Consider the following 16,774-nt stretch of genomic DNA (forward strand, 5'->3'; position numbering starts at 1 on the left):
AAGATTTAAGATAAAAAACATTCACTCTGAAAGAATATTTTGCGCCACATTTTAACATTTTCACTTCATTTTATGAAGTATAACATAATGCTTACAAAGAATACGAGACGGCTCACCCCTTTTCCAACTCGCCCAAAGCGGCGAAGATCGGTCGCCTCAACGGGAAGAGCGGTCGCCCCAACGGGAAGAGCGGTCGCCCCAACGCGCGGAGAATTCGCCCCCAAAAGTCCGGAGAATTCGCCCAAAAGTCCGGAGAAGTCGCCCCAACAAAGAGAGAGAGAGATTTTTTACATGTAGCTGTTATGTCTCACTGACAGCTGTTTGATTGTGCTGCGCTCTTGCATATTCCTGTGTTGTTTGTGATGATTGGGGGATTATCTGGGATGGACTACTTCAGTCTTGACATACAACATGATGTGTGATGATGTTGCTTTGCCTTATTATTGACTCTGAGTTTTGAAAGTAAAGAAGAGTTGTGTTTAAGCTGTCATGGTCCACTGATTCACAATAGTAGCCTACTTTTAAACAGAGAGAGAGAGAGATTTTTACCTGTACTATATTTGTACATGTACTTTTAAACAGAGAGAGAGGGGGGGGGGGGGGGGTATGTGTCTAGTTATAGTGAGAGTGGAGGGGGCCCAAGGGGGGTCATCAGCCTCTTTTGTTTGAGTGTGCTGGGTCGTTACTACAACAAGAACAACAACAATAGATCAACTGTAGGAATGTAACCATTTATTTGAGAGAAATAATATATACAGATGCCACTTTAAAAAATAGTTCAACAAAAAATATATATACAACGCTTCTTCAATACTAGAAGAAAAAAAGTTGAACAAAAATATATATACACAACGCTACTTCAATACTAGCAGCAAAAACTAGTGTCCCATAGGGTTAGTTAGTCCAGCAAAAAGGTAACGGAAATGGTCTTCAGTGTCACGTAGTGGTCACTGGGACAGTGACAGTGGGCACTGGGACATGCACTTTAGTTGCCCTCCTCAGCAACTGTGGAACGGTTAAGTTGCCCCTTTCAAAGTCCTTCCATAACTGGGCAAGGTTGGACTCTGTCTGCTTAGTGTTCTTTCGCTGGAAACGGCGTAACTGGTTCTCTGAGATCATATGCAGTTGGTAGTTGATCAAGAGAGCTTCCTTGTGCAGCAAAGACATCAGTGTATAACTTGGAAGGTTTGCGCGCTGTGCTTTGCGATTCAGGATTTATAGGCCACTGCCAAGCCAAGGTCTTGAACGTGTTTCCACACAGCCTGGCCCCAGTGGAAGCTACAGCCTTGCATCTTAGAAGCAGTTCTACAGAATGGCCCATCATCAAAGGTGTCTGGCAGGCAATTTTATGTAAGTGGGAAGCAACAAAGGCAGGCAATGTTATGTAAGTGGGAAGCAACAAGAACTTGACACACACAGCATACAATAACAGGCAGGCAATTTTATGTAAGTGGGAAGCAACAAGAACTTTAGTGCCACCTGCTGAAATAAATAATACAATTTTATGTAAGTGGGAAGCAACAAGAACTTTAGTGCCACCTGCTGAAATAAATGCAAAATTGCAGGTAGGCCTATATTATTATGTTGTTATTATTATTATGTATATTAGTACAACAACAAAATTGCAGGTAGGCCTACCATGACATGCAACATAAACATGAGTGCATATGCCTAGTAGTAGTAGACTAGTATGAAAGTCTGAGAAAGATTCCACGTAAATTGCCTTCATGATTTGAGTCATTTTCTAAATTCCACCTGTTGGTGGCACTGTAAGTCTGTGAAAGATTTCACAGGCTCCAGGTCCCCAGCTAAACAATGAAATAAGCAACTCCATACCGTGACATGCAAAAACGAATGTTACTGGATAACATTATGTAAACATGAGTGCATATAATTTCAAGTACTGTACTTATGTAAACATGAGTGCATATAATTTCAAGTACTGTACTTGGAATGGAATTTCCAGAACAATGGAGGGGAGTAAGCCATTCATTATCCATGCATAATTTGACCAACAACAAACGAACGGGTTCTAACTGGTTCTAAATGTTCTCCTTTGACAAACAATGTTCTAATATGATAAATAAGGTAAAATAAACATGAAATAAACACGGGGCGAGATATCCGTGCGTTGGGGCGAGATATCCACGCTGTGGGGCGAGCTGTCCACACTATGGGGGCGGGCTCTCCACGGCTCGAGGCGAGCCGTCATCACTTTTCGAAATTCTTTGGCGAGCCGTCTTCACTTTTCGAAATTCTGTGGCGAGCCGTCTTCACTTTTCGCGAGGGCAAGTTGGAAAAGGGGCGAGTCGTCTCGGTACCCTTACAAACACCAAAAGGGGTTCCTGTTCTGTATGGGTTAAAGAAGACCTGTGTCTAAATTATTCCATTTCTTTCAGGACTTTCAAAAAAATCACACCTGTGTGAAGTGAGGGGACGCTATGTCTATTTGATCAGACACTATGACGTAAAATCCTCCATTCATTGTCAATGGGAATTGAAGGGGAAAAAAAGCCTGTAGATCGGCTATTTTTGATTAGCCAAATTATAACATATAGGGTAAAAGTGGTTAAACAGACCTTGATGCTATTATACTTTTGCTGTGTGGACCCCCTGGAGCCCCTTCAATGGCCGCTGGGGGGTCCCCGGACACCATGTTGAGAAGCACATGGTGTTTCAAGATCACAGTGAGCTTTCAAGATGATGGATGGATGGATTCTTTATTCATCAACAACAATGCATTGTGTGCATTTTTACTTTGACACTATGGCATATTCAGAGCCCAACTTGGTTTCCCAAGTGGTTGGTATGCGGTCAGGCTTATAGGCTTGACTCAGGGAAGAGGATGCCCCTGCCATGCATATAGTCCACCATGGGCACCGTTGGAGGTGCGACCAAGAAAGCAGGAAGTATGAATTAATGATGTTCTGTGTTATCACTATCTGTAGTAGCTGTGCTATGTTTCTGTCTTCACAGTAGCAGTAGGCCGATTAATTTGTGACTCTTTTTGATACAGAGACAGTCATGGCGGCTTGTTCAGGAGAGGAGAACAACTGAATTGTATTCTTTTTTTATCCATTACACATGTAGCTAGGTGTAATGTTAGAGACCATAGAAGTGAACCTTTCAGGCCTGTTTTCTCAACTCGCTGTTTCTCTGCAAGACATTACTCTATAAGCCATATCTCCAAAACGGGTGGGTCAAACTGAACAAACAATGACTTAGCCTCGGTCAGAAACGGTCACATTTGGTGATGTGACAAAAACGTTCACTCTGAAAGAATATATTCAAACATTTGGTCCACATTTTCACGATTTTTCAAAAATAGCAGACCCACAAGCTCAAGCTATGAGCTTGTAGATCTGCTATTTTTCAACAGCTAAAGTACAACATAATGCTTAAAACACCAAAAAGGGTTCCCCTTTGTCTTACACAAACATTAAATTCCCATTGACAATGAATGGAGAATTTTACATCATACACGTCTGAGCAAATCGACGTCGATGTTACGTCATGATGATGTAAGATGATAAGAGTGCCCCTCACTTCACACAGGTGTGATTTTTTTTAATTGACATAGGCCTATAGATCACCGTTACCCAAACAGTGGGTCGGGACCCACTTGTAGGACATGGACCAATTTTTATGGGTCACGACTCGTTTAAAAATCCCATTTTCTTTGACCTAAAAGTTGAAAAAACATCAAAATATTTTGTTTTTAAGCGAATAAACAATTCCATAAATAAAAATAATAATAATTAAGAAGTATCGTGAAAATAGCCGATCTATAATCTCGTCGCTTTGCGCCGCGTTGTGCATTTGTAGATTATTTTTTGAATAGTCCAAGTTGTTAAAATTGATTGTGACTCTGTATTAACTATATAGTTAATATAGTTTTGCTGGGGACCCCCTGGAACCTCCCCAAGGACCCCTGGGTGGGCATCCCCGGACCCCACTTTGAGAACCGATCAAGTCGACTAAACGTATAACAACTCCAGTCTCCAATTCCAAGTGCATGTCAGGGTAGGGGGTCCCCACTTCAAGTATAGGCTATATTTAGGGGGTCCCCCAGTTCAAATATGAGTATTTCAAATATGATTATTTTGTGGGGATGTCCCCCTGAATGCAGTTGATTATTTTGCGGGGTCTCCATGTGAAAAATAGGATTATTTTGCATATATTGGCGTCCCCAGTTCAAATAGGTGGGGGGGGGGGGGGGGGGGGGGGGGTCCCTGGGTCCACAGCCTGTCCTGAAAAGTCTGGGATCCCTTGGTATAGAGCCCTGTGGGTCGCCACAATATGGAATAGAAGTGGTTATAAGTAAACTCAAAAGTAGTCTATATGATTTTGATTGATTGATTGATTGAAATATTTATTAACAGTTTGCAGAATTACAGTAGCCTACAATTCAAGCACAACTCAATACAAAGACTGTTAACTGTGAGTGGACGAACCAAATTAAATGAAATGAAATGAAATCTATATTTACCCAGGGTATCTGGGCTAAGCTCAAGAACTTGTTTCCAGCCAGGCCCTGCTCATAGAACACATTTCATCGTAGTGGTTCAATGCCTTGTTCAAGGGCACTTCAGCGGTGGTAATTTTAACGTGTCGGACGGCTGATTCGAACTAGGAACCTTCCGGTATCAAGACCGCGCCGCTATCCGTTCGGCCACCGCTACCAATAAAGCACTACACTTGTTTACAAGAGGGTCCACCTTGTTCAATTCATCAAAACTAAGGCTAATAGGACTTAACTTGTTGCTGCAGTGATATGACTAACATGAACATGTGGGCTGTCTGTGTGTGTGTGTGTGTGTGTGTGTGTGTGTGTGTGTGTGTGTGTGTGTGTGTGTGTGACTGTGTGTATTATCATGATTATTGGGCCGGCTGGAAAGTGACGCAGCTATCAGGGTGGGAAGTGGGAACACAGAAAGAAAGCACACTTTTTTGAGGGGTGAGAGATAATATAAAAGAGGCTGTCCCGGGCTGGGGTGACCGCACAACACTAACCATTTTATTGAGGGGGGGCCGGGCGTCCCATTATAAGTATAACTCCACTCTCATCTATAGCCCGATATATACATGCACAACAAAACCCCGCACATCTCAGACAGGCAGTGAGTGCGACCGTGCATGTCTGTCTGCGTGGAGCAACGACCGGACTCACCGACCCTGCAACGGCCGACGCAAAGTGACGTATTATCACGCCGAGAAGAAGTGAAAGCTTCTACCAACTTTTTTCTTTGTTCTGCTATACTTTTTAAATTGTTCTCACTGCATGCAGTCTCCGCTTGGAGCAGAAGGAACAACTAGAGCCTGGAAGCAGTCCTACAACCCTTGTGCAGGTAAACTATATGGCATGTTTTTTACGGGAATATATTGAACCTAATATATAACTTCTACTGTAACCTATAATATTAATCATAAACCACCGCTAAGTATGTAGCCTAATCCTGGTTCTTTGACGGCGCCAATGGTCCACATGTGTGTTGGTAATTCATATGTTTTATTTCATTTTTGCCTTATTAGTGCATTTATGTATAATGTTGATGACCTGCTTTCCATGCTTAGCTATAGCTGTTTTGCAGTTGGTAAAGAGCGCCCCCTAAAGTTTAGTTTAATGTGTATTATTAATTGGTGTGTTTTATGCAACTGAGAAAGAGGAAAGACGGACGCTAGTTTGACACGTTGGAACACAACATTTTGACCGTAACTTTTGGGTGATTTTTCCTGTTACTGGAACCCGTGCTGTATGACTATCAGACAGGAAAGATAACAGAAGACATTTTGTGTTTGTGCAAGGAATTAAGGAAAGGACTATATAGCCTACTTCTTTTTTTGTCTCGTATGCATTTTCTGTACTGCCGCTTTTCTTCACTAAAACTCCATGTATCATCTGCGCTGCCTGGAGTCTGTCTGTGAGTACTGTGGTCCGGTTTATGCCTTGGATGTGCAAACACTATGTGCCTACCTGTAGTTACGTGTCACTAAACCCTGCTTCAAACTGGTGAACGTGGCTTTGGAAAAAGGTGGAAATATTATTATTTTTGGAAAACAAATGCCACTACATGTAGTATGGGGGACAGTACAGTATGTTTGTGTGGCACAGAGTGAGCTTGTAATGCGGGCAGTGGAGCCACCCTTCATTGATTAAAAAGGGAACATTCCCTGACGGTGACGGAGACGCGACGCTGACGTGCCCGGTGGAGCCCCGTAGCCTACGTGCTGCTCCTCGTCGCGTCTGTCAGTCCCAGCTCCATGACTGGGAGACGGGACTGTGGATAGTCTGGAGTTAAATCCATATAAAAGTACCCCACACGTGAAAAGTATCGCGACTGTGACCGCAAGTTAGAAACTTTTGTTGCTATAACGAGGCACAGCTGTTTACAATGCGATGCAAAATTAACAGCGGGGGTTTTGCTTTTGGTCTGGTTGAATTGCAATTTGCACAGGTTTCTCAAGCCCTTTTTTTGGAGTGGAACGTACGACAAGAGCAACACTTTTGTGAAATGTAAATGGAAGGCAGTTACTACTAGATATTACTCCACTGGAGTAAACATCCTAACAAGGGGTCTGAGAAGGGAGTGCATTGCAAATTTGCAAGGGGGGCTTTGATAACGGGCACGTTCGGAAATAGCGCACTGAGCGCACTGTGCAATGCAAATAGGCCAGTGTGCTCCGCCCAATGTTAAGGCGTGTTTGTCAACACAGATATTTCATGGTGTATCGATACAGCAGCCTTTCTAGAGAAGAAAAAAAAACACCACTAGCCCGAGGTTTTCAAGACGTTTTGGCCATTATCTCTGGAACGGGAGGTCCAATTAGCTCAGTTTAAAGTGTGTTGGATACGTGACAATCAGGACATTAAGCCCGCGGGCCAGTCAGGCCCGCGGGCCGGAGTTTGAGTATCACTAGTATACTATTCAGTCTCCTTGTTATAGTCTACTATCAGTCTCCTTCAGTAAATGCATACAAGTAAATGTATGTACTTTTAGTAAAAGTGCATACATTTACTATACATTGACATGCTTGTTTAATTGCAATCAGCAGTGGACAGTACAAGTCTTTTACTGTCCACTGCTGATTGTAATTGTAAACATTCACAATTACAGTCTGTCTTACAATGTTCACTGTAAACATTTAGATTGTGTATGCATGTATGCATGCAAACTACTGTCCTATGGTCATTTGGGGAAGTCAGATCTCTGATACTGATAGTATTGGTCCAAGCCAATGCCTAATAATGTAGCTGGACTGTACTTGCATGTGATACAAAAGTGCCACTAGATGGCAATGTCACAATGTGGTCAAATACACTGAGATTGAATGCCTGAAGGTGTCTCTGTCCAGAACAATGCTGACCAGATTTGACTGAGAGCCTGCCACCGTGTAACCTCCAGCTTTTCACCAGAGGAGAAAAACTGAATTTATTTATATTTTATCCAAAATGAGTTAATGGCACAGGCAGACTCTTCACATACTAGAGCATGTCTGAAATAAATATCAGAGTAAATATGAAATAAATGCTTAAACATGTAGCTACAGTAGTTTTAATGTTGGAGTCCACAGAAGTGAACCTTTCAAGCCTGTTTTCTCAATTCGCTGTTTTCTGCAAGACATTACTCTATAATCTCTAAAAAATGGTGGGTCAAACTGAACAACAGTCAATTTGAAAGCGAAAATTAAAACAAATTCAATGTCAGTCCCTCGGTCAAATTTGGCCAAAATTATGGTTCTCAAAGTTGCGTCTGTGGACCCCCAGGGGTCATTGGGGGAGTTCTAGGGCAGTGGTTCCCAAAGTGGGGTCCGCAGACCCAGGGGGTCCACGAAATAATTCAGATTTTATTTTATTTTTTCAAAAATGTATTTGTTTTTTTGCCAGTGAATTATGGTATGTGATATGTGAGCTTACCATAATCACAGTAATCCTTATCATTCAAGGGCCTTTGGATAGAAATGAAACAGACTGCATGCAGTCACTTTCAGTTAGAGTGCTGCAGAGACTGAGGCCTCTTTTAGACGGCGACCATCTACAGATAAAACGGCAAAGTCCCGTTGCGTTCTCAGTTTTTATTGACCCTTTACGAGAACGCACACTTTATGAAAACGCTATAATATCGCTAGGTGGCGGTAACGGGCTGCCAAATAGACCAGTCACCCACGTTATGTACAAGAAGAAGAGCCAGCTCCCCCTTCACGCAGTTCCCGGCGTCATCACACTACAACACACACTACAAGTACACACTTTAACCACCACATTTCAATGACTTTACATAGCTTGCTGTGTTAGGTGTTGGACTACGAGACCATTGCCCCCATTGGCCGTGAGTTCAAAGCTCACAGCAGTCAGTTTTTCGCGATTTTTGCGGTCACTTTAATTTCTCACATATTAAAAACGCTACCAGATTAAAGTTAGGAATAAATAATACTGAGGTAAATGTGATGTTAATTAATAGGTTAATGGTGATTCCTTTTTGTTTAATCACCTGGGGAGGGGACTGGATTTTTATTTTCATTCACAGGGAGGGTGATGGTGGTGACAGACAGCTGCCCAGAGCATGCAGGCAGAGCGCCACGGGATATTTATATATTTTATAATACATTAGGCTACATAAACGCTGCTGCCGCGGCTGCCACCTATCACAATTAAGGCATTTTATTTACATCATGGTTTTACATTCACCATCGCTGATGAGCAGCGCTTTGTAGGCGAGGAGGGAGGCTTGTTCAGGAACTCCATTATATCATAATTATGCATCAATGTAATAATATATGCGCTGCGAGCCAACGTGAGCCATGATGTCATACATTTTGCGGATTCACCTTTTGCCTGTTTACACGGAGAAGGGATAAAACGGCGTTCTCAAAGATTTCCACTCTGGGAGGTGGTTTCACTTTGATGCGTTTTCACCTCCTGAGAACACCCTTCTCGTCTAAAAGGACCCCAGCATATGATACTTTATTTTGCCGTTTCTTATGAACACCATCCTCGTCTAAAAGCCACCTGAGTGTCTGTGACCAGCTGTCGCTGATGATGCTTAATTGATGCATCAAGGAAGGCAATTATGTTTCTGTCAAATAGGTATTCTAGTCTATTCTAAGATAGCATCTTAAATAAATGTTGTGAAAATGTGTTGTGACTTTGATTGAATAGTTGTAATAATAGTTCCAATGGGATCTAAATGTAAGGTTGCAAATATGCTTATCGGTATTGCTAGGAAAACATTATTCCCCCCAAGCCCCAAGGGGTACCTGGGCCAAAAAAGTTTGGGAACCCCTGTTCTAGGGGTCTCCAGCATGCAAAATGTAAGTAAAGTATGGCAAAACATTTGAGAATCAGAAGAAGCCTATACCTCCATATAAAGTATATTGTTTGTATTTTTACAAACAAATTGCAGTCAGCTGTAGGTGCTCTTTTAGAGCGGTTTTGAAGGAGGGTAAGGAGTCACAATAAATTCTTTATTTACGAATTCGACCCCATTTTTATGCCGAAACTGGTTTCAGTGAGATCAGGGGCGGGGCTATTTCTGGTGGTGGTGTGCCTGTGTGTCTTTTGCACTATATTGAAGTAGTCTGACAAGAAGTACATGCAACTTTCAAACTAGGAAGGGTATGGCCTGGTCATGCATAAAATCTGGTCATCCCATCTTAGTAAAATGTTAAAAGTAAAAATATTTAGGACGACCGTTGAGGCGATTCTACTAGAAACTAGAGAAACGGTTGGATGGCACTTACACCCGCCTTCTAATGAGAGCGCAAAATCTGTCTTGGAAGAGCCACCCATCGACTAATCTAATAATACGGCAACCTTCCCCGTGTTTCTACACTAGTCCGATCCAGAAAAACACAGTTTGCCGGGCCACTGCTACAGAGCTGACAATGAGGTTATATCTTCCCTTCTTCTCTGGAGTCCTGCCTCAAAGCAGACCAGAGGTAGAAAACTGTCGTTCCCTGATGTCATCGCTAGGGACACATGCATCAGTAAGCAGGAACTGGGGGTGGCAATGAAGGACCGGAAAGTCTAGCGTGGCATTGTGAAATCCATGATCTCGACCGCGGTCGAAAAATGATGATGATGACATGCGCATGGGTATCCCGGTTTTCCCTGTTTTCTTGCGTATCTTGAAGACCAGGCTCATTGCAAGTTGCCGTACTCTGTCCTCTATATACCCTGTGAGCCATCTCGCACCCTAGTACAAGTAAGACGCGCGAACGCGGGAAGCAGCTCGTATATTGCAATAACAACAATTAGAATAAATTACGTACTTTAAGGTTTTTTTTAATTTTTTTTAAGATTTCTTTTTAAGTTAATTTTTTTTTTAAAGTTTTTTTAAGTTAAGTTTTTTTTGTAAGTTTTTTCTTTTTAAGATTTTTTTTTAAGTTACGTTTTTTTAAGTTTTTTCTTTAAGTTTACAGACAGACAGACAGACAGACATGATCTGCTGGGTCTCATAGTAAATGCTCACTGCGTTCGCAATAATGAGCAGGGGTGAGGTGAGTTCTGGGTGTCCAGTTTGTTTTGAGAGGTCTTCAGGTTTTTTCTTTTTTCTTTTTTTTTTAGCATGGTGGGTGCAGAAATGACATTGGATGAGTGCTCCTGCTAGTGTCAGTGTGTTCCTACTGAACACATAGGAGATCCTGAATAGGATTGTTCTTTGACTTTTCTGATTACTTTGTCATTTTTTCACTTGAGAATTGTTTTTAGAATCGGCCTCAAGTCTTAAAAGTGTTCTTGGACTCTAGGTGCCACCGCACAGGGCAATACCTTTTTATGAGCATTGTGAGATAACTGCTATCAGTGTGGCTGCATGGGTGGGGCATATACTGTCTAGTGATTTCCTTCATGTGTGCTGTCATGGAAAACGGAAACCATCCATAACACTCCCCTGTAATGACTTGAGCAGTGGTCCCAAACCTATGGCCCTCTGTTGGGCTGTGAGGATATTGCAAGTGGACCCCAAATAGGCCTAGGCCTACTTGACAAAACACTAAGATTTTAACCCATTTAGGCCTGACCTCAAAATTAAAAAAAAATCTTCTAAATCCTCCAGTTTTCTGAAATAAATATTTTCACGATTTTTCAAAAATAACAGACCTACAAGCTATGAGCTTGTAGATCTGCTATTTTTCAATAGCTAAATTATAACATAATGTTTAAAACACCAAAAGGGGTTCTCGCCCAAAATGGGTTAATGCTAATGTAATGTTACTATTTAGAAGAGAGAAACAAATGCAAAAACACTAAAGTCATTGTATTTTTTCTAAACTTTGAAACTTGAGTCTTGATCCAAGCCACAACACAATTGATTGATTGGTCATTAAAATAAACATGCTTCGGCCTGGACAGCTGGCATAGCGGTCCGGGCACTTAGGCCACAATGTAGCCTGACAGTGTGTCGCAGGTTCGAGTCCTGATTGTGACGGCTTTGCTGCATGTCACTCACCATCTCTCTGATGACAGGAGATAGAGAGAGTCTCTCTATCTCCTGTCATCCTACTGGCCTATCAATAGAGGGGGGAGGGTGAGCTCCAACTTATTACACTATTTCACTTATTACACTTTAAAGGAGCATTCAGTGATTTGGGTGATTTGGAAAACCACCCAGTCCGCCCGGTAACAAAATGTGCACATGCACGCTCTACAGTGGGGGGAAGTGCAACAGGCCAACAGCATGTGCACCAAGGCCCGCCCCCACTCGATCATGATTGGAGGAAGGCCCCTCTCATCCTGATTGGATGAAGGCTTTGCCACCCGCCACCAAAACTGAAACTAGGGTTTTTTGACCCCAGGGGCTCACTGGGGACAGGGAGGAACTCCTTATATGGTCAGCACACTCTATAGTAGAGAGAATTATCCAGGAAAAAAAGAAAAAATAAGTGATATTTGAATTAAGTCAAATCACTGAATATACCTTTAAGAGTTATTACACTATTGTGATTGCATACATCTTTCAAAACGGCAACCATTTTTTTCAAAACGGTATACCATTTTTTTGTAATGTGTTATGCCACATACCACTTTTGGAGCTCGCTCCTTATGGAATAAAGTAGGGATGCACCGAAAGGGAAATTCTTGGCCGAAACCGAATACCGAATATAGGAAACAGTTGGCCGAATACCGAATATCCGAATATGATTAATATGATCTTTTTTCCTACCATTGCTGTCATGGCCGTACCTTAAAGCTACCTGATGTATGGCAAAATAAATGGTTATGGCAAAACTTAACTTAAATAATAATCACTGTTATGGGTCCATAAAACATTTATTCAGCTCTTTTGAATGCATTAATTGCATACACTATTTGGTGATATAGTTTCTGCCTTTTCAGGCCGAAACCGTATAGGCCGAAAATGCATTTTTAGCCATTTTCTGCCGAATATTTTCTGCGGCCGAATATTCGGTGCATCACTAGAATAAAGGCATAAAAAGCTCCAAATCTTTAAGAAAAAAAAAATAACTAGACAAGCTTGCACACTGCCACCCATGAACGCGACAGCCGGAGATGGGTTAGGATTAGGGTTGACTTTACTTGAGTATTTCCATTTGTTAGCCTATATACTTTGTACTTTTACTCGAGTACAGTTGTCAGAGGCAAATATTGTACTTTTTACTTTTACTGCATATTTAGATCATTACAACACATACATTAACCAAATGGCCTATATTATATTATATTAAGTAAAAAAGAGTGTGCCGCTGGGCCCAGGTTAACCCATTTAGACCTGAAAAATGGCTTCTAAATCATAATAGTTTTCTGAAAAACCTAAGTTTCTATGTCAGTGGTACTCAACCTTTTTCATGTCAAGGACCCCCATCTGAAAATATGTTGTTCCAGAGACCTCCCAGAAGCAAAGATTTGACTTAAACACGCTCGCTCTGAAAGAATATGTTCAAAGATTTGCGATACATTTTCACGATTATTCAAAAATAGCAGACCTACAAGCTCGTAGCGCGCCACCGAGTGGCGCGCTATGAGCTTGTAGATCTGCTATTTTTATATACTACTTTTTATATACTATCATAGGAGCCAGCCAACGCTCGAGGGGTACTACCCGTCAGTCTTCCGGGTCCTTCAAAACACCACTGAGCAACTTCCATTGAAATGAATAGCGGGGGGCGGGGCTGTCGCTCCTCATCCGCTCTCTATATCCATATTATCTATTATGGTCGTGCCTGTTGGGCTACTGAACGTCCCCTTCCGTTACATACCCGGAAGCTTTGCATGCTTTTGCTTTGCAAGGAATCTTGGGAATGCTTGCCTCCAATGTTGCCTTCCCTCGAGATACAGACAGACGCCCCAGAGCCAGAAGAGGCATCTACCTTTATAGAGCGTCGCAGTCCCGCCCCCTTTCATGACGACGCCAGGCCCAGGAAATAGTTCCCAATGCATTTTTGCCATAGACATTACAAAACATAATTATTTAAAGACCGTTGTACAAATCATGACAACAAACATAATATTTTGGACCAAACAAATAATTACAGAGAAGAAAAACTACAAACTAGAAAAAGTGCCCTTCTGGGCACAGGTCTCCACCAGGAGGATAGGACTGTGTGAGATGTTTGGCAACATGTTTAGGAGTAATATAAACATGTTTGCCTTTGATGGCAATTGGATGATTTGAGGCATTTTGTTCCAAAAATGTGTTTTGCAAAAATCAACCTGTTGGTGGCGCTATAACAGGCCAATGTGAAAAGGGTGGGATATATTCCTCAGCCTAGTAAGAAAATGTGTGAAAGATTTCACGTAAATTGCATGCTGCGTTCATGATTTGAGGCTTTTGTTCAAAACGGGGCAATCTTGCAAACTGTGAAAGCCAATTATAGGCAATTAGGATGGAATATGAAATATCAGACAGATCCGACTTGAGCACATGACCATAGAGATACTGTGTAACGATTTGTGAGATTTTTGGACAGAATCTGGAGGAGTAATATCAAAAAATGTGTTTTACAAAAGTCGGCCTCCTGGTGGCGCTATAAAAGGCAGATGCGGAAAATGCAGGTCAAAGGTTTGTCCTTGGCCTCTAGGGAGTGTGCATGCAACGTTTCACGCAGATCGGTGCAGTTTTAGGTAAAACATGTGAAAAGCTGCCTCATGGTGGCGCTATAACAGGCCGTTCTGGAAAATGTGGGGCAGAGGTTCATCGTTGGCATCCAGGGAGTGTGTGTGCAAAGTTTGGCATCGACCGGGTTAACGGTGCCAGAGATTAGCTGGTAACGGACGGACGGAAGGAAGGACGGACGGACGGACACACACACACACGGACGGACGGACACACACACGGACGGAGTGCAAAACATACTCTCTCCCCATGCCTTCGGCCTGGTGGAGACAAAAATGTGTTGTAACCTGCCGTTTTCTTCTTCTTTCTAATTATTTGTTCAGCCCGAAAAATTGTGTTTGTTGTCATGATTTGTCACGACAAGAGTTGGCTTTGTGTCATGCTTACATACAACATGTGAAGACATTGATGGCGGGATTAATAAGCCTAAAATGTCGAGTCATTTGAGAATGCGTGTGGTGTGCTGTGAGACATGAGGTCAAAGCGGACTCAAACTCCATGGCCAGTATACTTCTTCCATGCACCACTGGGTGGGATATACAGTGTATGGTGATTTCCTGCACGTGTCAATATGTAAAACTGAACGACAGCAGCGCTCCCTTCCTTTTATGATCTCATTGTTGTATTTGTTGATTGTGGTTACGGGATCATGGCAACGTCTTCACTGGTCAATGAGGAGTGGATCCCTGCACGTGCGTGCGCGTGTGTGTGTGTGTGTGAGATTTCAATTAAAGGGGCATTCCACCCATTTTCAACATTTTGCTATGTCATTAATATACCTTAGAACTGTTGTGTGGAAATAATAAAAAGTCCCCCCGATTCTGTGTTTCCTAGAACTAGAGGTCTGAAAAAAATCATTAACATGGTGAAACACATCTTGATGATGTCATCAAGATGCGTTTCACCATGTTAATGGTGAAACGCATCTAGGAAACACAGAATGGGGGGACTTTTTTATTATTTCCACACAACAGTTCTAAGGTATATTAATGACATAGCAAAATGTTGAAAATGGGTGGTTTTCCCCTTTAATGTCTGCTAAATGCTTGAATTGTAATTGTGCAATGATGTTTGCCGTACATTGAATCAATAATTCAAGTTAGGTAACGTTTTAATGACGTTGTATTCGGAGACAGAGTGACAGAATGTCTGCCTATTATGCCAGTGACATGCCCAGAATATAGGGTAGGGTTCATGTGGTTATGGACCTTTATTATCTGTGGTGATGTGACATGAAACTGAATCTGACTCATCGTCTTGATTACTCCCAACTAGGATGTCACGATCCCATTCCGATCATTTGATTTTAAGCATCTGCCAATACCCATTCTTTCCCGATCCGCTATTTATATTTTATAGAACACGTACTGTATATGCCATATCACAATAGTACGATATCCCAAATCACAGACAATTTCCAGTCTAATATCATGATTATGGATATAACATTGATACTAGGGATTTCCCAATCACGTTTTTTGGCATCCGATTCCGCTCATTTTAAAATGACGTGATCGGCCCTGATTTCCGATCACCCGATCCGATCGGGACAACCCTACTCCCAACCATATTAATATCAGAGGAAACCTTTGGATTCCATTAGAGAAAACGACCCTTCGTGCGTTTAGGCCCCTTCCTACCTGAAAGCCCGCCACACACACCCCCCCCATACTTCCCCATCTGCCATGAAGCAGTTTGTACGTGAAACCCCCCCCCCCCCCCCACCCCCGAGCTTGTATTGATTTGAAAAGTCTGGCCGAAAACAGTTCCTTATTAAACATGCAATGATGTAACGATGATGATGATCAATTATTATTCAAGTTGGGTAACATTTTAATGACTTTAGATTCGGAGACAGCCTGGTGCTCTGATTGTGGTGGAGAAAAACAAAACAAACAGTAAAAAAAAATTAATTGTACATGCATTTCTTAGTCTTGATTTTTGTTTGAATTGTTTCATGTTTGCCTTGGCAGTGTAAATGTGTGTTTTCTCATGACAATAAAGCCCCTTTGAATGGAATTGTGTGGGTGTGGGTGAGTGGATAGAGAACAGGGTAATCATTGTGAGTAATGAAACGGTGATATGGGAATGGTAAGGCATTTACTGGTAGGGACAGGTTTAGAGTTTCTCAACAGTAACATGTGAATGTGATGTTGGTCATCAGTGGTGTAAATGGTACAATTTTTTTACTTAAGTAAAAGTATCAATAGTAACTGCAATATAGAAATACTCCGTTACAGGTACATGTCCGGAATTCAAAATGTTCTTGAGTTAAAGTACATAAGTATTTGCATCAAAATGTACTTAATGTACCAAAAGTAAAAGTACTTGGGCATTGTATTTAGCAATTTTAAGAAGAAACAAATTAAAAAAGGGGTTTAATTACTTTTCCATTCAATATCGCTACACTTGGTCTATTGATATCAATAGACCAAGATCAATTGCTAAATACAATGCACAAGTATACTTAGTATTGATGCAAACAATTATTTGTATTGCAAAACGATTCGATACCGATTATTTGCATTGCAAAATGATACGATACGATACAATGTCAAATGATACGATATATGTTGCTTGTTGTTTACCTATCGATATACTTGGATTCTTGAAATTGAAATCGATATTTCGATGCAGTTTCGATGCAGCCCCCCTCAGGTCCACCAGGCTGACCTGCTCGCCTCAAAGTGCCTACAATGACC

The 16,774-nt window shown here is 41.8% G+C and overlaps 1 protein-coding gene across 1 annotated transcript in view; it reads left to right on the forward strand.

The window, feature by feature from the left end:
• The first annotated feature begins 5,228 nt into the window (after window positions 1–5,228).
• LOC306914201 (netrin receptor UNC5D-like) overlaps window positions 5,229–16,774 on the forward strand; it is a 204,154-nt gene continuing 192,608 nt past the window's right edge. Inside the window, exon 1 of the mRNA XM_079491180.1 lies at window positions 5,229–5,348. Within this exon, the coding sequence (XP_079347306.1) occupies window positions 5,282–5,348 (67 nt within the window). The 5' untranslated portion in view covers window positions 5,229–5,281. The remainder of the gene's footprint in view (window positions 5,349–16,774) is intronic.

Source organism: Electrona antarctica (assembly GCF_951216825.1).
Source record: "Electrona antarctica genome assembly, chromosome: 21".
Taxonomy (NCBI): domain Eukaryota; kingdom Metazoa; phylum Chordata; class Actinopteri; order Myctophiformes; family Myctophidae; genus Electrona; species Electrona antarctica.